Source organism: Pogona vitticeps, chromosome 4 (assembly GCF_051106095.1).
Source record: "Pogona vitticeps strain Pit_001003342236 chromosome 4, PviZW2.1, whole genome shotgun sequence".
Lineage (NCBI taxonomy): Eukaryota > Metazoa > Chordata > Lepidosauria > Squamata > Agamidae > Pogona > Pogona vitticeps.
The window spans coordinates 75,463,203-75,485,439 of record NC_135786.1 but is presented as its reverse complement, the minus strand read 5'-3'; the positions used below and the strand labels follow the sequence as shown (position 1 = coordinate 75,485,439).

Sequence of the window (22,237 nt, the reverse complement as noted above, 5' to 3'; positions counted from 1 at the left end):
GAATACAGATCAAATCTAACATGTACAAATCTAAATGTAACTCTGTTATGTGATTATGGATTTTCATTCACCAGCAATTAAAGGGAGCGCTTAAAACTTTTTATCGCCGAGCAGATTTCATCAGTTTTTCTTGAGAAACAGTTGCATTTCTTTTCTGTGTCATATGTGTTATGTCTTTAAGTAGTTTCTGGAAGAGTGTAGAATACGAGTGAGCAAATCACTGAAGTGTTGAAATGAACATACCATTGGGAATAATCTCCCTGAAGAATTTTAAACTTCCAGGAATGCAGCCTCAACAGTGAACAGAAGGTGGAATGTGATCTACTGGTGGACTTCTGTATGATTTGCTGTAGCAAAGATTCGTTTAAAAACAGTAACAACAAAATTACATTTCTTTGTCCTGCTTTCCACTGCTGAAACGAAGAAGTCTTAGGGGGGAGGATCAGGCCAGTTGGGCCAAATTGTATTAATTTTAGGCACTCAAGAGAGTTTGTTTTTGCAACAGGCTCTCGCTGGTGGTGCTGAAGGTTCTAACTCTCACAAGTTTAACGCATTCCCACCCTTGAATTCCAGTGTTGGAAAGAAACCCCAGCTTCTTCAGTCGAGGGAGGGAAAATATTGACACAAATTTTTGTCCAACTTTCAGATATCAAGTGAGGTATCTCACTTAGCTGGAAACTAAATAGTTAGTTTCCAGCTTTACAGCCACCTGGTTCTATTCAGGCTTACATTAAATTGTAGGATAATTCCTACATAGCAAGTCATTAAGCTCTCAAGCTTATCGGCAAAGTGTATAGTCTGGGCTGAGACAGATAGAAGCTTGTTGTGATGGAGATAAATGTCAGCAACAAGTTAGTTTCATGTTTTCAGTGGCTGATCTATTGTAACTCATGATTTTAGTCTAGGTCAGGGATGGGTAATGTGCCGTTTATGGGGCTCATGTGGTGCCCCCCTGCTATATCTGTGACCCTGAAGGTGATCTGATAGCCTCTCATAAAATGAAACTTAAAGATTTTTTTTAGAAACCTTATTGCCATCCTGATGGCCTCGAGGAGTAGGAACTTTTGCAGTGCTGCTTGGGTGTATGTTAAAGCCCCCCAAACTTGAACTATTTCAGTTATTTTAAATAAGAATGTCTGAAAACAGCATTGCTGGAACTTAAGTGGTGTGTCACATGGTCTTGGGACAAAAATGTGCCCCCCCCCCCCATATTTGCTCATATTGTCTATATCGTGTAGACAAGAGTCTTAGACCGGATTCTTTCTCCTACCCCTTTCATTACTACTGTGCCTTCTGCTATAGCTTGTGCTCATTCCTGTTTTTTTATCAAATGTGCATGCAAATGTCATGAATTAATTGGATTTTGTCCTTTGTCTCAAAAATGGATCACATGGCATTTTCACTGCTTCCCCCCCCTAGAATTCCTAGAGGTCCTTTCTGGTGCCCCCCCCCTTCCATGGTTTTAGATATGTTTTGAGTTTCTGGGTGTTGCTCCATTTTGACAGGGTACAGTAGAGGGAGCTAATTGTCTATATAGATCAGCTCTTAAATCTCAACGTCTAAGTGCTCATCAGTCACTACAATTTAGTAGCAGTCAAAACCCAAGTTAGTCATCAAAGCATATGAAAGAGCTATTCCTGCTCCCATTGCATAGGAGCAGCATGCATTCTGTTTAAATTGACCAGATTATTCAGTCTAGGAGTTGTAGAAAGGGAGAGGAGATGATCTAGGACTTCATGTACATAATCTTGGCGAGTTAAAAAGAGATATCAGTTGCACATTATGTGCCATGTTAAATACTGCATCTGTTTTATATGAATGGGCCACTTGGCTGTTTAGAAGTATGTGGAGGTGTGCCTTTGGTTAGTTGATCCTGTCCCATTTAATTGATAACAGATGTATGTGACATTTACAGTAAAACTATGCAAGGTATAACATTGAAATGGCAAATTCTGCTATTGGTGGATTTAAAAAAAGTTTTGAACCAATCTTCTGTGGGCTAGATTGTACAAAATTTGCTTTTACCACCCACACATGATTCTCAGTTTGTGAGAATATGTAGGGGAAGAAAGATCTGTTGGAATTTTTCACATGCTTTATTTCTGACAAAAAAGGGAGAAAATGCCTGAAGGAGTGAAATGCCTGTGTATTGGGATGTCAAAGGCAAAGGTGAGTGTGTGCTATATTTCCATATTGTAATTAAATATGGGCATAAGGGAACAGTCCTTTTGCACATAAAAAGGGAGACCACGTGTTTGCAGCTGACATTTAGATGGATAATTATTCAGCAAAGTAGCAATAGCTTTCCATTTCTACTTTCATCAAGTACATAATGGTGGCAAGGATTCAGATTCCAAATTCTTACTTTTCCCCTAAATATCTTAAGTTTTTCTTCTTGAAAATCTATTTAATTATAAGATTTATGTGTTATTGATATACGGGTGAACACAATAATGTATCTTGTGCTTTTTATTATGCCAGAAGTATAAAAATAGGCAATTTAAGCCTGAAACAAAAGCTTTTAAAGAAAACCTTGAGGACATTTCCACTTACTATCTTTATTTTTCCCCTGGCTTTGAGCCTTCACAAGTGAATTGAATAACAATTGCAACACAAACCCTACATTCATTTTTTCAGGGAAATTATAGAGCACACTGATCATCTTATTTTATATGGTATTGTGTCCTTATTGTTTAGATTAAATACTACACGATATGATGAATGCAATTCTTGGATTAAACAATGAAATTCAGTTGTATCAGATACCTGTTGGTTGATAAGCATGATCTGAGTGCTTAAATTTAGATGTTTTGACTTTTAATAAATTGTTAAAGAAAATGTTTTCTTAAATGTGTTAATATGTGTTCTTAAATGTCTTAATAGCAGTTTGCAAAATATTCAAAAACCAGTAAATACCAAACAGGATCAGAATTGCTTGCATGCAGAGGAATGGTGAATCAAACAGATCTTAGACCAGTAACTCAGTTAACCAGAGTTTTTTATTCCTTAGATGAGAGAAGGCTGTATAGAAATCATTTGTGGTGTTCTAGTTCTTAGTGCCTTAATTCACATGCATCAGACTTAATAGTGGTAATGTGTTAATCAGAGGATATACTCTGCACATGCTTCCGAGCATTTTATCTTTTTTTATGATATTCCAAGGTATTCAAAATAGGTTTCATTCAAACCTGTAGTGAATCATGACCCAATTCAAGGGTCATTCGAAAATGGGCTGATTTTCATGAGACCTGCAGAGGGAGCAGGAGAAAGAAAAGGAGATATAATCATGCAGTGCTACTAATTTTGCCCACTTTAACTTAGGTTATATGCACCGTCTGATTTGGCTCCGCCCATCTATGGCTGCAATTCTGAGTTTTCCCATGGGTCAGTGGCCCTTCATAAGAGAAAAAGGTTCCTTTCCACTGAAAAGATTTTTATGCAGCAGTACCTCAGGTTCACAAATTGCATAATTGCTTGTTTTTGAGACCAAGATTACTTCTAGACTAGAACTGTACATTTCTGTTAAGAGTTCCTCCTCCACACTTAGCCAGAAGTAGAAGGAAACTGAAGGTTCCATCATGTTCTTTAATATAGTACCATAATAATCATAAATGCCATTTCCTTGCTGTTAAGAAGAAGGAAAGAATTCAAGAAAACCAGAAATTAAAGCTTTCCTCTCTTACTGTGGAAAACTGTCACAAGGCTCTGAAGAGAGGCCATCTAAGCATAAATAATAAAAAACAATTCCCCCACATGATCAGCAAGGAGCAATAAAACAGGGTAAGTGCACAGAAAAGGCGAAGTTCAAATGAAGGCACAAACTTGAAGAAAGCCTCAGTAATCTCTTCATAATGGTCTTTTGGGTGATGCAGTAGCACCTTGTAACAAAAATTTTCCTAGGAATCATGGCAAAAAAAAAACATTAAGAGTGCAGTTAGTGAGATAGTTGTTGGGTGGATGGTCCGTAAAAAAGGCCTGAGCAGAAGATGTCCAGAGAAGAAAGCATGTTTGGAAACAACAATGGAACTGAAAGACACTGTAAATACTTGGTTTTCTCCAGGCTTTAGATTATGCCGTTTTTGTGCTGTAGGAAAAATAAATATGATAGATTTCAACCAATTGGTGCTTCTTAGAGTACAGCCATTGCCAACTGTCACATTGGGACTGAATAGGCCCACCAGAGCCCAACAACAGAGAAAGGGTTCCACCAGAGATAGAGGAAGAGGGAGGTGCCAGGACAGGAAACTCCAGGGATTGATGGCAGATCACTTCTGGCATATGCCCAGTGATGTGATCCTGGCTGAAGTGAATCAAATGAAAAGTATGGTTTCTGCCAACCACCATGTCCTGATGATTTGAGCACTGTGGAAGTGATGGGATTTTATTTTTTTGTGATCTTGAGGTAGCTGTTATAGTTAAAGAAGTGCATAGATAAAAATAATAGCTATCCAGTTACCTTCCATTTAATTTTTGCAGTGAGTTATCTGCCCTGACAGATGCTGAGCTTGATCAGCAAATCCTTTGCCAGGGCATCTTGCTTTGCTTGCTTTCAAAAAGGAGCATAAGGCAATGTTTCTCCACATTTCTGAATCGAGGCTCCTCTCTCAACTTATACTACCTTGTAGTTTCAACTTGTACTACCTTATGAGTAGCAACCCTGTCAAGGTAAATTTACAGGCCTGAGAAGAATAAAGTATATTAATGAGCAGCCATAATGAACAGATGTGTAGAAACTGAGTCATGATGACTCAGCAGTGCTGACTCATGCATGATGCAACACATAATGTGATTGGACACAAGCAGATCTGTATATGTGTGCATATGTGAAACTGAACAGTTGGTGTATCTTCCTGCTTTGTGATGAATGCTACCTGTTATGCTGCCAGACTGAACTACTGTAAATATCTTGTAAATACATGTGGTGGTGGAGAACTTGCTGGTGTGTGCGTGAGTTACTCTGGACTACCTGGACTAATCAATACTCTGCTAAACCTGCTGTTTTTTCCCGCATTTTTGTGCTGACATACCCAGACTGGCAACAACCCCATCATCAGGCAGGCATGCAGAATCCTTGCATGCAATCCATGTAGGCAGCCTCTGATGCACATATACGATTGGTAGACTGGGAACACTGATCCGACATTGGCATTAGAAAAAAGGACTAGAGTAGGGCCTCCCAGGTTAGTTCTATAGTCAGCTAGCAAAGAAAACAAACAAAAATATGTTACATTTCCTGTGTATTCTTCCATGGGCATAGATGCTCCTGCTTATTCTTTGTATCTTGCAAGGTTACCATAATGAGTTTTGTGACTGCAGAGAGAGCAGAATCGTTTGATTCTACCTGCTACAAGATCTTATACCTCAAGGACTGCAATTCTCTTCCTCTAAGTAGGTTGTAGGATAGGGGGAACAGCCTGCAATCTTAAAGGCACTGTCTTAAGGTTGAAACAATTCACCTGCCATATAAGACTAGCATCATAGATCTGGAAAAAAATCATTTAGTCCAGTCCTTATTTGCCTCCTTCACCCAGGTCTTGGCATGAGACTGAGCACTAATATCTCTTATTGAAATGCCTTCAGATAGGGGAAACCGAGTGTTTCTTAAATTATTATTATTACAATTCCAGTGACCTGGTGGCCACTAGTTCTGGGAGGTGTAGTAAAAAAAATCCTAACATTTCCCATCTCAGAGATACTCTCCTTGTTATGTAAACTTAACCAAGATAAAACACATATTGATAATCTTCCTTGTCCGTCTGTTTCTTTCGCGCTTCAAAAAAATTACATTTTCAAAAACCAATAGTTGATTTGGTTGAAGGCTTCTGGAAGCTGTAGTTCAGACCAGATACGTACTTTTCTGAGAATTTTATATAATTTAACGATTTGTAGATACGAAATGTGTGTTTAAGTGCTTGTTTGTACGCATATATAGGGACTCAGCCAAAATTGGCCTTCAAACTGACAAATTATTAAAATAAAATGGATACCTGTGGACCAAGTGATCCCTGACTATTGATGATATAATCCAGGTCTCAGGCCCATTCCTTTGGTGGGAGGGGATCAGGTGAGGGAGCCGCTAGTGGTTTCAGGGATTGATCCAAGAGAGACACTCCATTTCACAGAAACAGCCCTTCCTTTCATCTCTGGTCCTTACCGGTCCCTCGGACTTTATGATATCTTAGGTCACCTCAGGTCCCCCCACTGGGAGAAAGGTGGCATAGAAACGAAATCAACAAACAAATAAAATATCTTCTTGATTCCAGGCTGTTCATTCTTGAGGGGGCGGGGCCAAGGGACCATCAGTGGAGACAGAGGCTGGGTATAACTTTGGATTTTCCGTTTTCCATGGCTGTAACAAAATAATACATCACCCAAACATGTTGTCACATTTCTTTTGTCTAAGATCTGGTCTTTTCAGTAAAAAAAAACTCTGTCGTTGTTTTGTACAAGGCACTGGTGTATTTGTGGAATGAAAAGTTATTATTATTATATTATATTATATTATATTATATTATATTATATTATATTATATTATATAAAAGATACAGGTTTTAACAAAAAACCTAAGTATCTGTTAAATATTGGTGCAGTACGTATGCTGTTCCCAATCCTGCCATTTTTGGTAGCTCTGTTGTTGTTACTGCTGCTGTTGTTTCGCCTTTAGTAAGTATAGAAATGAAATTGTTTTTTTCTTATTTCTTTAATGTCTTATTTGTAGGAAAGAGAGATGTACCCAAAGGTTTGGCAATGAAATCATCCAGAAAGGGGCAACCTCAGATAGAAGAGAGTGACAGGTAAGATCACCTAATGGGGGAAGGGGGGCAACACAGCATACTGTATGGTGAGTAAGATTTGCAGCTGGATCTCCCAACATTTATTTATTTATTTATTTATTTATTTATTTATTTATTTATTTATTTATTTATTTATTTATTTATTTATTTGCCACCCCTTTAGCAGAAATATTACTCGGGGCAGTTTATAAATGAAAACTCATACCAACATATAACCCCAAATAACAATACAATAAGTATGGTGGTCTATCAAACTACGTTGTTTCCCCCAAAATAAGACCTAACCTGAAAATAAACCCTAGTATGATTTTTCAGGGTGCTCATAATATACTGTAAGCCCTACCCCAAAAATAAACCCATTAAGTGAAACCCCGCCCTCCACCACTGTGCAGCAACCAGAAGATGACATGACTATTTGAATAAATGTAGATTGTTGTACATGAAAAAAATAAATCATCCCCTGAAAATAAGCACTAATGCTTTTTTAAAGCAAAAAATTAATATTTTATTTATAATGTCTTATTTTCGGGAAAACACGGTAGATCTAAAATTAATTCAAAAAGAAAAAGAAAGTGCAAGAAAAGACTTATCCAGAGAATATATTGTTATCATTTAGCCCTAAGAATCTACATTTATTCATTTGTTATATTTATATACCATCTTTGCTGTAGCGAGCTCATGGCACCATGCATGGATTTCTTTTTCCCTGCTTTTATCTTCATTATAACCTGGTGGGATAAGAGAGTATGACATAGTTAAGGTCTCCCACTGTGCTTCATAGCCAATGAGAAACTGAAGCCAGGTCTCCCAAATCTTAATCTGACAGTCTAACCTTGACAAGTCCCATTTGAACACCCTAACCACTACAGCACACTGGCGCTCAGACTTTTCTTGAGATTTTTTAACACTGCCATTGGAGATGTATTAGCAGTTTGGAGATTTTGGGCTTTGTTGTACAGGACTATACATACTGGTTACCTAAGGGCTGCAAAGCTGGTGTGAGCTTTTTATTTATACTTCTTTGGACACTGGTGTGGACGAGCAGAAGTGACTGACACCATCACTTTTGCTGAAATTCACCTCATCAAGACAGCTTTTCCTTTAGTGGTGCACAAGCACAGTAAGGATTCTCTAGAATGCAATTTGCTTTTTTGGTAGTCATTTGCAATTTCCTTCATATACACATAAAGGATAGTTTCCCAGTGTAATTTATGTCAGAGTCAAGGTGACGTGAACTTTTTAAGAATCTCACTTAGAGGGAAGAAAAACGGTAAACTGATAATAGTTTTAACTTCTTATTGTAATATTTACATCTGTTTTAATTCTTTTTTCAAATATTAATTTAGTGTGTTTTTGCTGATTCAATCTCTCAGTGATTTTTGACCCACATTAGGTCTCACAATTGGGAGAAAGACGATGTTTAAATATAATTAATTAATTAAAATTAATTAATTAAAATACAAAAATTTACATAGCAAATTATCATCATTTAGTTAGATACAGTGTGTGTATGTGTGTGTGTGTGTGTGTGTGTGTATATACACACACACACACACACACACACACACACACACACACATATAGGTAGGTAGGTAGGTAGATAGATAGATATAGATATAGATATAGATACATGATGATAATTTGCTATGTATATATTAAAAACAGCTGAGATGGGCAACCTGTGCATCATGCATGACTCTCTTATCACTTTGCCAGTGTGACAGCAACCTCCCAGCCTTTTGAATCACTTCTGCTTTAAAGAACTGCTGGATAGATCAGTGGTTTAGGTAGAGGTTGGGAGTTCAATTCCGCACTGTGCCTCCTGGACAGGGGCTGGACTCGATGATCCATAGGGTCCCTTTCAGCTCTGCATTCTAAGATTATTATTATAAGATGTGTAAGGACCACATGCATTGTTTTAAAGCATATTTGCTATCTCAGAAGCTCCACAAAAAGATTAATCTGCTGTATAAGTTCTCCATGCTCCCTGTTTTAAAGCAGAACTTCAAAATATGTTTTCATTTTACATGGAAGTTATCTGCCCATGACTTAACATACTAGTATTTGTGCTTCTGACATCTTTACAGACTGACAGAAAATATATATAGAATATGTCATCTGTCAAACACCATGTGTGACACTGGTTGTCAGAGGGAGTTCCACATATACGGCCATATATCATAATGTTATGATAGCAACGTATTTTTACTCTGCAGTGGCCCATCTGAATCTATAGCACTGCTTCAGTTGTTCGAACTGCTAGGAATAAGCCAGAGTGCATCCGCTCCAGCTGAAGTGCTGCCTGATGAAAGGCAGAGTAAAATTAGTTCTTAAGCTCATGTCATCTTTCTATTTTATAGGATTCATTTATGTCAGTGGTTCTTAACCTTTGTTACTCAGGTGTTTTTGAACTACAACTCCCAGAAACCTCAGCCAGCAGAGCTGATGGTGAAGGCTTCTGGGAGTTGCAGTCCAAAAACATGAGTAACAAAGGTTAAGAACCAGTTTTGGTGTGCTTCTTCTGAGCTTGAGCACTCTGATGCCCCCCCCTTTTTTTGACACTAGCATTTTCTCCATCTTCCCTCCCCTGATTCTTGTTCTGCCCTTTGTCTGTTTTCTCCTTGCTCCTGAAAAGTTTGCTACATGGTACAGAGGGCTGGAATCCTTATGTAGCAGCTCAAACCATGGGAGGGTGGCGTTGGCTTTGTATATCAGAACTTGCGGAGGTGATGAGAGAGTGATGACAGATGAAAGTATGACTAGGTGTATGTTTATGCATTTCGCAAAATAACATCTGCAAAAGGGAAGCAAGATGAATCCTGGGGATGTTTCCCAGATATATGTCAGAATATAAGCATTCATAGACAATCTTTCAGAGGTTTACTTTAACTGTAATGCATGGTATTAGATGTCACATTTAAGTTGTTGGGAATTACCTGGACTGCTGGATCAGGTTCAAGGACCTATATTTACTTTTTGTCCAGATTGCTGTTGAGAATTAATGCTGTGGTTTTAAATGCCACCTTTTCCTTTCTTAATTTAGACTCTCAGTGCTGCAGAGTAAAGTTGAAGATTCCCTGGAGACCTTCATGCAAATCAGACAAAACCTAACCAGTTTACAGGTCTGTTGTCTCCTCTCTTGATCTTTTTTGAATTTTATGTAGGGATGGGGTTTGAGACCTTTCTTTCTTTGCTGCTTGATCTTTGTTTTAGACATTGTTTGGGAATGGTGGGATTCAACAGTGCTGATGATTGCAGCCTTCCGTTTGCCAGGGTGTAAACATGGCTACTGTGGCTTTGTGAGTAGACAGCTGGATTTGGGGACAGAAGATCAGAGCAGAAATTCCTACTTCACTGTGAATCTTCCTGCATGTCTTTAAATCAGCTGTAATACTCTCACCTTACAGTGTCAGTATTTGTATGTAAAGATTAGGCTGAATTCTTGAGAATTCTAAATTTATCATTCATGAATTATGCATTCATGCATATCTTTGATTGTTCATTCTTAGTTCCTTATGAAAGCAGAAACATCTAAACAAGCCAAGAGCAGAAAGGTCAGTTAAAACTGGGAAAAGTGCTTCTGTCAAACAATTATTAAGTTCTAAGATTTTATAATCTGCACAAAAGAATAATAGCAAGCAAAAATATAAGCACATAATCATTAAAATAGAATTAAATCAACTCCACCATAACAACCATTAAAATCACCTAAATACACAGTTCAAAGCAGTAATGGCAAAGCCACCTATAGCAACATTTTTATAACAACACCTTACTTTCTTGTTATTCCAAAGTAACTAGCAGAGTTACTTAACAATAAGAAAATGCCACAAGCCAATACCCTGTAGCAGAAAGTATATCGAAACAGTGAAGCCACAGGTAGTTGTAATACATTTTTAAACCAGTGACCCTTATACTACATAAAGATGTTATCCTTTGTTTCACTGCAATCACTTGCAGTAGGTATGCCTTAGCATACGAAAGCTTACAAAAATGAATTAATTATGTGTAAAATGTTCATTTTATCCATTTATTTTATTTTATTTTATTTTATTTTATTTAACTTATATGCCACCCACACTACCCAAAGGTCTCTGGGTGGCTTACAACAATTTAACTATAGTAAAAAAGATAAAACAATTAAAATACAATTAAAATATTTACTCTAAAAATTGCCATCAGGACCCACAGTTGATGTTATTTCAATTAAAAGCCTTCTGGAACAGGAAGGTTTTGACCTGGCGCCGAAATGTCATCAGCGTCAGCGCCAGACGAATCTCAGTCGGGAGGGCATTCCATAGTCTGGGGGCAGCTGCCGAGAAGGCCCTTTGTCTACAAGCCATCCCTTGAAGTGTTGTGTTACTATTTTCTTCTAAACTCTGGGCATGGCATTTTATCCAAACTGGAACTGTGGAGTTGTTGTCATCCTACCAAGGTCGACTCTGAAGCCAGGATTGGTCATTAGTTTCTGCTCCATAGGCTGGTTTGAAAGTGTCGAGCTGAGAGCTGGGTGTGGGCTTCATGCTAAAACTCTCCTTGCTGGTGTTCTGGGTTTATCCGGCTGCTCCCTAGGCAGGAAGAGCCAAACAGGGTGGATAGACAGTTCTTTTGTGTATGCTGCTTATGCTTGTTCTATGGATATAGCACTGGAGGCATAAACCAGGTGGAAAACCAGAGAGACTTTCCCAGTACCCCTAGGTGATGTCCAGGAGAGACATGTAAATAATAAACAAACTGGAATTCATTTCTCTTGTCTTTCTTTAGAAGTTGTTAAGTTTGAAGTTAATACATTTAGCACTAACAAATACATGGTGCAAGAAGGAACCTAAACATCTATATGGTCTTATTCTGCTCGACGGGCAGTATTCTCTGTGCTGTCATACCCACAGCTTGTAGCGGATGGCAGTACACTTTCTGTAAGCTTATCTTGCCCGTTTTAATGCTCTGGCGGGGTTTGGATCCAACAGCAGGAGGCATAGAGGTGGTGGATTGGATGGCATTTATGGCCAGGATGGAAGCCAGAGCCGTGCCTTTGATTGAAGGGCATGAATGTCAAGATAAAGAGGGTTTGGGTAAATTAGCCAATGGGCTAAGGCAGGAGTGGCTTTCCAGTAAATAAAATAAAATAAAAAGCAGTCTGGAAATAGCAAACTGGCAAGCTGTTGATTATTCTCAGCGGTCATTTGCTCAGGCCAGTGAACTAAGAAGGAACATCATGCTACCGATTGTGTTGGTGAGGCATGCAGGCATGTTGCAGTTCATCTGTGAAGCCATGTCAACGAAAGAGGCAAAACAAATGGGAGTTTTGGGAAATGCCCGTCTTGAGGACTTTCAGCAGTAAGATTTTCTCTCTTTTTAAATTCACCTTTTAGGCTTTAGAGGGCACCAGAGAGCTTGAGAACATTATAGGTGCTTTGGACAACTCTGGTCACTTAAAAAATGAAGTGAGAAAAACGAGGAAGCTATGTAAGAAAAACCTCTGATGCTTTCATGCTTTTTGTATCTGTATATATTGCTAATATATGTTCCTTCAGGCATTCAGAATTTGGTTTTTATGTGTCGTTGAAGCATCACATATTATAATATGTGTTGCTCACAACTAATTGAGTTATACTACTGTACAGTAACTTTCTGGTTATTGTAGGCACAGGACACCAAGAAAAATAATTCACCATACGTAAGTGGTATGATTATAGATTATAGTAGATAAAACTGGAACTAGTGTACGGCACAATTTTCTGCATGCCCAGTCAGAAGTAAATACCATTCAGTAAAATGGAACTTATTCCCACATAAGCGTATAGAGGATGGTTGTTAAGTGCTGTCAAATCAGAATCGACTTACAGCAACCCAATAAGGCTTTCATGGTAAGCAAAGTCTTTAAAGCGTGGTTTTACCAGTGCCATCCTCCCACAGTGAGTTTCCATGGCTGAATGGGGATTCAAACCCAGATCCCCTGTATCCTAGTCAGTCGCTATCTAGTACAGTACACTGGGCACCATACAGGATGGTAGCCCAAGATTATAGCAATAATGTATATTCATGGTTAAAGTCAATAATTTTTGCTTATATGGTGACATTGACACCTTAAACTCAAGGTTTTTTTTTAGGAAGTTCAGTGAGTTAGGGCTCTGGCTGCGGAGCCAGAAGTTGGGTGTTTGATTCCCCCCCGTCCCTTCCAGTTCTGCATTTCTAAGATTATTATATTATTAACAGTGACCTAAATCAAATGTCACATTAGTATCCAAACACTAGAAAGGCAGGCCTTTCTTCCTCTCCTGCCTTTTCTGTAGCCCTTCCTATTGTCCAAAGACCTCTCTGTATATTCAAGATGTTACAAAGGAACTTCAGAGTGAATTGATTAGTTCTTAAATGAAACAGCTATGTTTTGACTATCTCAGTTATATTCCACAGCTTATAAAACTGTCCATACATTGACAGGTGTATCTTTCATTTTCATTTGGCAGATACCACTACATATGGGATTATCTGCAATTGTTATCCTAATTCTAGATTTCATTTCTACAGTTTTAAGATTTGCAGCAGGCTCTCCACTCTGTCTAGCGATGTGTATACTAGTCATGATCCAGCAGGATTTTTTCTGCTGATGAAATTGCTTCCACCGGCAGAACTAGAGAGTGAGTAGATGCACACCCTCCTTCCTGCTGCAGTACACCAGGCACCTTCCGCGTCTGTCCTAGGAAGCTTGCAAACCTTCCAGAGAAGGTCTTTGGGCTGTATATGGAGGGCTGCAGAAAGAGCAGGAAAGAAAGAAAAAATCTTGTCATTTCTAGTGGTTGGGTATTCACATGATATTGTTAATAAAGTATTATACACTCCCCACCTCCCCAAAAAGTTAAGGATCATCGTCACCATATGTGCAAAAACCACTGCCTTTAAGTAAGATTCTATTGCCAGCTTTTGAATATGCTTGGTGAAAAGTATGAAGTGTTATGATCCCTTTTCCTATGTTCACAAATAAAGATGCCAAGAGGAGAGATGAAAACAATATTCAGTTTTTTTCAAAGGTGGAAGACTTCTGTTGAGAGTCTCCACAACGCCATAATTATCATCATCATCGTCCTAGAACTGCAGAGCAGGAAGAGACCCTGTGGATCACTGAATCCCACTCCTGTCAAGAAGGCACTGCGGAGAATTGAACTCTCAGCTAGGCATGGGAGCCTCGGCTCCACAGGTGCCATGGGGGTCCATTCCCACCCGCCCTCGAACAAACCTGGTCCACTCCCCAGGCTCCTCGCAGTGCACATGTTTGACAGTGGCAACATCACACCCAATCCTCTGCCCACAGCCGACTGCTCTGGCAAGGAGGCAGGAAGACGAGTCTCCCTACTCAGCTAGCTGCTCAGTGGTTGGTTAAGGGGAGAGGCGGGGCAGCGCCAGCAGGACTACATCCGCAATTGGCAAGTTGTTGCCACCATCGGACGCACGTGCTGCAAGGAGCCCAGTGAGTGGGTCGGGCTGGTTCTGCAGGGTGGGAATGGACCGCCATGGCCCCTGTGGTGCCGAGCTTTGTATTTGCATCCCCCGGGATATGAATATGAAGCTCCCATGTCTAATCCCAACCTTTGACCTAAACCGCTGAGCTATCCATAATTGTTGTCGGATGTACAGTATCTTCAAGCTGTTGTAAACGGAAACTGAAGAAGGTTGCTATTAAACTACTTTGAGATGTGATTAGGGTCCATCAGATGCAGGTCCCCTATGGTTTTGCATACGGGTAGCCTTGTTAGGTTTCGCTCAGTGTCTCATCTTGTTCATGGGGTGCATCTAGCAGAGTTTTGTTTTTAAAGTGTATTTGTGGGAGGAAGTCCATTTTTGCTAATTTCCTCCATCCCACCACAGTCTTCCATGCTTTTCCAGATGGGTGCAGTGAGAGGGCCTGAGGCCCAAGAGCACCCCATAAAACTGGATCAGGGAACTGTGCATCCAGTCCAGTAATTTGCGATCACATTTCCTTGGATGTTAAAGAGAATGAAACTTTTTTGCTGTTCTTGTACATTACAATCACGAGTAATGTTTTCATAATGTCTAAATATATTTTGTTAACTAGTAGAACAAGCCAGAAAGCAGAAGCTACTGAAAAGAAGCAGTGTAAGACATCCTGCCCAAGGTAATTTCCCTCCTTCACCTTAAAACCATGCCTTATTTGCTTTGATAGCAAATGATTTGTCACAGCTTTCCATTCAGTGAATGTCCTTTGCAAGGCTTTACACGATCCTTTTGCAACATACCATATCGGATTTGTTTTCCTTGCAGCAAAGCATAACCCTTTTGGGTGGGTGCGGGAGAACTGTCTTTGCTTGTGTATCTTAAAGATATATTACAAGGAAAAACAGCAATTGCTTTTTGCCTTCATATTATCTAAGTGCCTAACTGCGCTGTCATTAGTGTATACAATGGTTCAGGCATCTGGTAATGCTAGCACACACATGAGGCCACACAGGATGGCTCCCCTCCCCCACATCACACCTACAATGTAGCTCCCCCAGGATCTATGTGTATGGTGTACGCATCTATAAAAGGAAGCCTAAACAGACATTGCTCAATGTTCCTATACAGTTCTTTTGTAGACGAGTGCACCCTAAATACAGATGCTTGGGGGGGGGACTGTGTCACAGATGCAATGTCAGAACATGAGGCTGTAGGGCACAGTCATATATTAGCCTTATTGAGTTCCTGACTGCCCTCAGAGGATTTGGACCTGTTTGACATTAGTGGTGTGCTGTATGGAGAGGCAATAGTGGAATAAGCATATATATGTCACATCTCTTTCATTTCTAAGGCCCACAAATAGGGTCCTGGGTAGTTATTTGTTCTTTTCTATGTTAAGTCCAGTTTCTGTTGACTTTTTCTTATTGCTGGTCCTGAGAGCAGAAAGGGGATCTGCAGCTGCATAGCCTTGTTTGCCATTCAGCAGGGACAAGCATGCTGCCTCCATCTCCCCTGGTTCTCACCACCCTGTACAGGTGGGATCACTTGGGAAGGCCCTCTGTGTGATTTCAAGATGCTGGAAAATCTGGATTTTCAAATCCCCCCCCCAGGTGCCTCCAGAGAGAGAGAGAGAGAGAGAGAGAGAGAGAGAACTCTCCCTTATAGGTACAGAGAAGAGTCAGGGAGAAGACTGAAAGTCACTTGCTTGTCTGTGCTCTCCTCTCACCTCCATGCAAGTGTGCAGCTTGCCCACAAGGAGAAGGCCCAGGCAGAGCAGATGGGATAAAAGAGATCTCTTCCTCAGTGACAGAAAAGTTGAACCCGACAGAATAGATCCAGAACGTCAGGAAGAGAGGAGAGGAAAAAAAAAACTGATTCAGGGATAGACAGAAGCATCATCTCTCTCTTTTCTTTTTCCCTCCCCCCCTTTTTGTACTTTGATCCAGTCTTCCCCAATCTAATGGCTAGCAATGGATGATGGGAATTGTATTCGGGCACATCTGGAAAGAACCAGGTTGGGGAAAGCTACAAGAATGAAGGACACCGAGGTGCTACGTCAGCAGCCTCCTGAACCCCATGGCCAGAATTCAGGCAGCTTCCAAAGTGTCCACTTCTTTTTTTATATATATAAAGAGCCGCAGCAGCCTCCTTGTTTCTGCTTTCCGGGGCACATTGACTGTCCTGAGCTGATTATCCGGGTGAACTTTTACTGTAAAAGTGAACTTTTACTGTAAAAGTATGGCTAGAAGAGGCTTGGGGAACCTCCAGCCCACAGGCCACCTTTGGCCAGCAGGCTAGCCCATGAAGGTACAGGATGTGGGAAAGCAACTGAGCTACTGCTCCAACCCAGGTGCAGGCTTTAATCGTTTTGCCCCTACCGTGCCTTGTAGGCCCAGTGGGAAACAAAGGGTGGGTACACTTTGCTCGTGCTTCGGGAGCGGCGTGAATCCTGGTCATAGGACTCGGCCGGTTCTTGGCTTACCAGCTCAGTGGGCCTCCCTCTTTCCCCTCTTGGCCTCCATGGGAGCAAAGCAAGGTCCCCAACTGGCGTGTAAACTGGTGGGTGAGGACACGGTGACAATAGGGAGCAGTGGCTGCCTCCGGGCATCAGCACTGTCACTTCACCGGCTGATGTTGCATGGCTTGAAGAGGGGCATGGAGAAGAATCCAACTCTATGTTCCCTCATAAAAGTTCCTCACCATGGATTAAGATGTGTGTGTGTGTGTGTGTGTGTGTGTGTGTGTGTGTGTGTGTGTGTGTGTGTGTGTGTGTGTGTGTGTGTGTGTGTGTGTGTGTGTGTGTGTGTGTGTGTGTGTGTGTGTGTGTGTGTGTGTGTGTGTGTGTGTGTGTGTGTGTGTGTGTGTGTATATATATATATATATATATAAATATAACCTTAATAGTTAAAGATCTCTGGAAGAGTAGGCATTTTACTTGTAGTTCCGTAGGCCAAAGGAACTGTCTACACAGAGCAAGTTTTCCCAACCCTTAAGCCACTGTATTTCAACCAGGTCTTCTCTCAGTTTCCATAAGCTACCCAATAATTTATGTGTTACAGAAACATTGTACCTTAGTTAATACTTTAATGGAAAACGTCTTGCTTTTTTTTTTTTTTTTTGGAAAGAGGAAGAGCACCACCACTTAATATGCTGGGAATACCAGGAAAGCATTATTACTTGCAATTCATTTTCTGCTGACCTGTAGCTCCACTTTAGATGCTGGCTCGGTCATTTTGGAAAAGTTTGTATGGTGTCTTTGTTCTTTGTTTCTTTCTGGGACGGAAGCAAGTGGTAACTCTGTTAGAAATGGTGGAGCAATAAAAAGTAGCAATGGCTAATTTTAAAAAAGATTGCAAAGCCTGTCTGGAAGCTATGGGTTATAGGTTACAATACAAGGGCAACCTGGAAAAGTTATTTTCAAGGACTATGATACCCAGAATCCTCTGTGGTGAGCAATCCTAATAGGATAGAGGACTGGCATGAAGTTGGGCATGTGGTGAAGATGGTTTAGAAAGTCGTTGTCCTGTAATGTGATCCTGCTCCAACCGAAAACCAGAAGCATGCTTTCATATGTGACAAAACTGCTACATGTGAATTTTTCCCTTTGTATACATGATAGGTAGTTGTAACAGGGGCTTGCCTGTACATAATAGGAAATAAACACCAGCGCTTAACATGCATGTATGCAGTTTTCCTCCATGTTAAAAAGACATTACTGTATTTGTGGATGAAATTAACCAGGTATTAATAGTAAGGAGAATACACTCTTCACATGGTCAACTCTCTCTTTACTGTGGCACATAGCTTAGGATCACGGGACTGAATGTTAGAACTGTTTTTTTAATAAATATTTCCTCATGTGAGCACCCCACCAAACTGAGAGGAACACTTTAATTCTGTGATGGAAGTGCTGGACCGCCCCGTCTGTAACCTTTTTGCTTTTCCTTTCTTAGCCACATCATCTTAGGTTCAGGTCTTTGAGTGAACAATAAAGCCTTGATGCATCTCAAGGCTTGAATAATGATAATAATATTTCTCTAGTGCCTATTACTGGAGGACCTGAGAGCACTTTGCAAACATTTATGAATACAGCCTTGCCACATCTCAGAGACATATGATCTCTATTTTGCAAAGGCCCATCTCAGCAAGGTACTCAGGAACATGCCTTGCATTAAGCACATGAAGCGCATGACTGACATCACTGCTTCTGCAGGTCGGGACCCAGTTTAAGAAGCATGATTTTTTTAAAAAAACAACGGACATTACAATTCTGTGTGGGTGCGAAAGCTGGACAATTAAGAAAGCTGACAGGGAAAAAAAGTGATTCATTTGAAATGTGGTGCTGGATGAGAGCTTTACAGACACCCTGGACTGCCAGAAAGATGAACAAGTGATTCCTAGAGTAAATCAAGCTTGAACTATATCTGAAGGCAAAAATATGAAACTGAGGCTGTCCTACTTTGGGCACATCACAAAAAGACAAGATTCTCTGGAAAAGAATAATAATGCCGAGAAAGGGTGAACGGCAGCAGGAAAAGAGGAAGACCAAATATGAGATGTATTGATTCCCTAAAGGAGACCACAGGCTTGAGTTTGCAAGACCTGACCAGGGCAGATGAGAACAGGATATTTTACAGGTAACTCATTCATGGCGTTGCCATAGGTCAGAGGTGACTTGATGGCACATAACAACAACAGTTCTGTGCTGTGCAGCTGCATGACTTGTGGTAATTTGACAAGCAGATTAAATAAACAAGTAGCTTCCATGACATTCTGTGGAATACATCTTACCTGCTCTGTTTTGTTCAGGTTGTCTCAACGTGGGCAAACCCGGACCCAAACTTGAATTTTTCAAGGGTACAATGCCTTGGATGGCAAGCAGATTGTTCCTTTTTAACCAGCATGCCATGATTTTTCACTCATACCGTGCTTACGGGGTGGCTTGAGCAGCAGGTAAGCTGCTGATGGAGAAAGATCTGTTTGTCAGTCAGCATGACAAAATAGGGCTGCCCTCTGGCCTTGTTCCCAAAACATTCAGAAATGGCATGACAAACACTGTGGGGCAAATGCAGTACAGGTTCGAGCTAGTACAGAGTCAATGAAAGGAATAGGATTTTCAGTGAAATGAATGGGATTTGTTTGTAACCAGTTGCATTGAGCCCCACTGATTTCACCGACTCTTCTCCAGGTATAAGTGGGACTAACACTGGACTTAAGCCTAAGGACTTCAGAATCTCCTGGCATCATGTCTGGTTGGTTCTGCATGTTTGGAGTAACAGGTACAATGGTTCCCACTCATACAAGGAAAGAGCCCACATTTTTCTGCAACAAATTTGTGTTTAATGGCCATGAAGACTGGTCCCCCATAGAAAGTATGAAATGAGAGGACAGCTAATTCTTAGTCCTGTGCCTTCAACTCAAGGCAATACTTCCTTCTTCCTCGGCTTGAGTCATTTAGCATTTATATCGATATGATCTGAAATCTCTTTAGCTCAGCAGTGTGTTCATGATGCCAGACAGGCAGCCACACATCTTGATCAAATAGATTAATTCTCCCTTGTGGTTATGATTTAGTTTTAAAAGAAATAGATTAAAGGACATTTTAACGATGAAGACTTCGCTTGCTGAGTGTCAGATGTGTTGAGTGGTGTTTTCTCATTCTTTATTTTTAACACATTGTGAACAAATGACCTATTTTCTAGTTTGTTTTTCTTCCCATCTTCCTTAGTTCTTTATTTGTTTCATATCTGCTTGCAGGATTCTTGAAAAGAAGTATGTTCTGTTCTTTATTTAAGATACACATTTCCTTTAAATGATGTTCTAAAACCACCTTTGATGCTAAGATCATCCCAGTGGCAGTTAGTATTGTTTATAGTGGAGAAGGCAGGGATCTAGCAATGTAGGACCTATATGTGATAGAGGAGCAGAAGGCCACTAGTCTTGCCCAACACACTGGGAACATACAGTATACTGCTTCTATTTAACATCAGTGAGTTCAGCAGAATCTTGCAAATGAGGCCTATACCTGACAGTCTGGACATTGAGATCACTACCCTCAAAATCAAAATGAACAACACAACACAGGCTCATTTAAGTTTAACGTAGGTATTGGTGATATGTAGGACTTTTGCACCATCATTCTTTTGTAATGATGGTGCAAAAGCAAGGCTGTTCCAAGTGGTGCAGACCCTCTTGCAAAGAGAATCCCTACCCCACCCTAAAGAAACCATTGGTGGTTTTCTGTAACTTTCTCAAAACTGGCTTCCCACTATTTCTATTTAAATTAAAAAATTTGACTGCCGTTCCATTACAGGCTGGTTGCTATGACTGGCATGAATTTCACGTGTTGCAGCCTGAGGATACGGAAAAAGTGCTTGGGGATGTTTGGCTTCCCATCTGTTTATCTGATGCTTGTCCGTTGCAGCTTGTAGTCTCTTTTAGGGGACAGCGGATTCACTGGGCCCAGCAAGTAGTTAATAAGTATTTCAGAATTCAGGTTTAAAGGAGATGACTATTTTGCCATTCCCCGAACTCCTTGCACGATGCCAGTTGTCAACCAGTTGTGAGATATTTGTGTCCAAAAAAAGTGTTTAATTAAACTGCACATTGTTATGTTTTCTTCAGCCGTTTATGCATATGACAAAAGGCAGCTAGAGCTTAGTATGGCATTGGAAATCATAGATGAGTGAAAAGGTTAAACTTAAATTTTAACATTTAGCACTGCTGACATGGTCATGTAGAGCCACATCCCTCTCCTAATAAGAACGGGAGTGTCAGAAATGAAAGCATAAAGGAAAAAAGAGCAGAGCTAGAGAAAGAACATCCTCTTTTCTGTTGCTTTTGAATCTTGGATGTGGCTTTCCATCATTATTTTTAATTAGCCACGCATAGGACATAAAACCTATGACTATTCTTTGGCTTGATACAGATGGAATGTCACATTATCATCACATGGTGAGGCATGAAATTTATTTACTTTACATAAACAGCCTCTACTTAAAACAACTTAACTCAGAACATTCCTTCGTCAATGAACGGCATTATGTAAAGCTGAGTATATCATTTTGCTTTAGCAGAATTAAAAAAGAGCACCATTGTTTGCCCATGACTAGCGTTTACTGTAAACAAAAATGTTTTTTGAAGAGAATGTAAGCAAACTCAAGAACAGCTGCCAAGAGATGAAATCGCAACATGTTGGTGCCTCCCAAAGCTTGCTTTATATACATATGTGTAGGTTGCACTCTGCATATTTCAGAGGGGAATTTTGAACAGTTTTAGCCTTTTGGAGAAACGCATGCAGAAGCTAAATGAATTTTTGTCCAGCTGATTCTGAAGCCATGTTTGAGTACTCGGGGAGAGTGTTCTTTGTCTCTTCTGCCAGACTTAAACAGGACTTTTTCTCATTAGGTATTTTCCTAATCAATCAAGATTAAAGTATCTGTTTACTAACGTGTTTGCAATATGTAAGACAAAGCACTAAAGGTTTTCTGGCTTAGTGTTTGTTTTTCCCCAAGTTGTGTATTATGCAATTCTAGCCACATAGTCTGATTTGTTTGTTCTGCCTCATCTTGTTTTCTGTCTTGGAATGGCATTGATCTGAAGTTTGCAGTGTGAGGCTAAACAGACTAGTCAGCTGTCATCCTTCCCCTCCCCACCCCCATAGCTTGCTTTAACCTAGTTGCATGATAATAGTCACACTGCTGAAGCACAGCAGGCCTATATCACGTCAGTACCTGGATGGGAGACCACCTGGGAACCCCATTAATATGGTACGCCAGTACTGTCTTCTGTGTTTTAGGATGGAAGATCACCAGGATATAAATGCTCTTGACTAATAGAGAAATCCAGGCAGAAAAAAGGCAGATTTTTGGAGTGGTGGCGTCTGTGGTTGTTGGGGAAGGAACTGGATGTGGCCTTGGCCAAATTTGTTCTCTATGCTGTTTTTCTTCCATTTCCTACTCTGGTGTTTGGGGCTTATGTAGTCCCTGTGA

General features: G+C 40.3%; 1 protein-coding gene across 8 annotated transcripts in view; it reads left to right on the top strand.

The window, feature by feature from the left end:
* ITGB3BP (integrin subunit beta 3 binding protein) overlaps positions 1–22,237 on the top strand; it is a 63,604-nt gene that overhangs the window by 15,888 nt on the left and 25,479 nt on the right. For 4 of the 8 annotated variants that reach the window (XM_078392945.1, XM_072997744.2, XM_072997743.2 and 1 more), the window contains exons 4-7: positions 6,719–6,794; positions 9,838–9,916; positions 12,167–12,260; positions 14,866–14,925. In XM_078392945.1, the coding sequence (XP_078249071.1) occupies positions 6,719–6,794; positions 9,838–9,916; positions 12,167–12,260; positions 14,866–14,925 (309 nt within the window). Of the gene's footprint in view, positions 1–6,718; positions 6,795–9,837; positions 9,917–12,166; positions 12,261–12,438; positions 12,494–14,865; positions 14,926–16,192; positions 20,302–22,237 lie in introns of those variants that run through there. The other 4 variants (XM_078392946.1, XM_078392947.1, XM_072997746.2 and 1 more) reach the window with 3 other exon arrangements.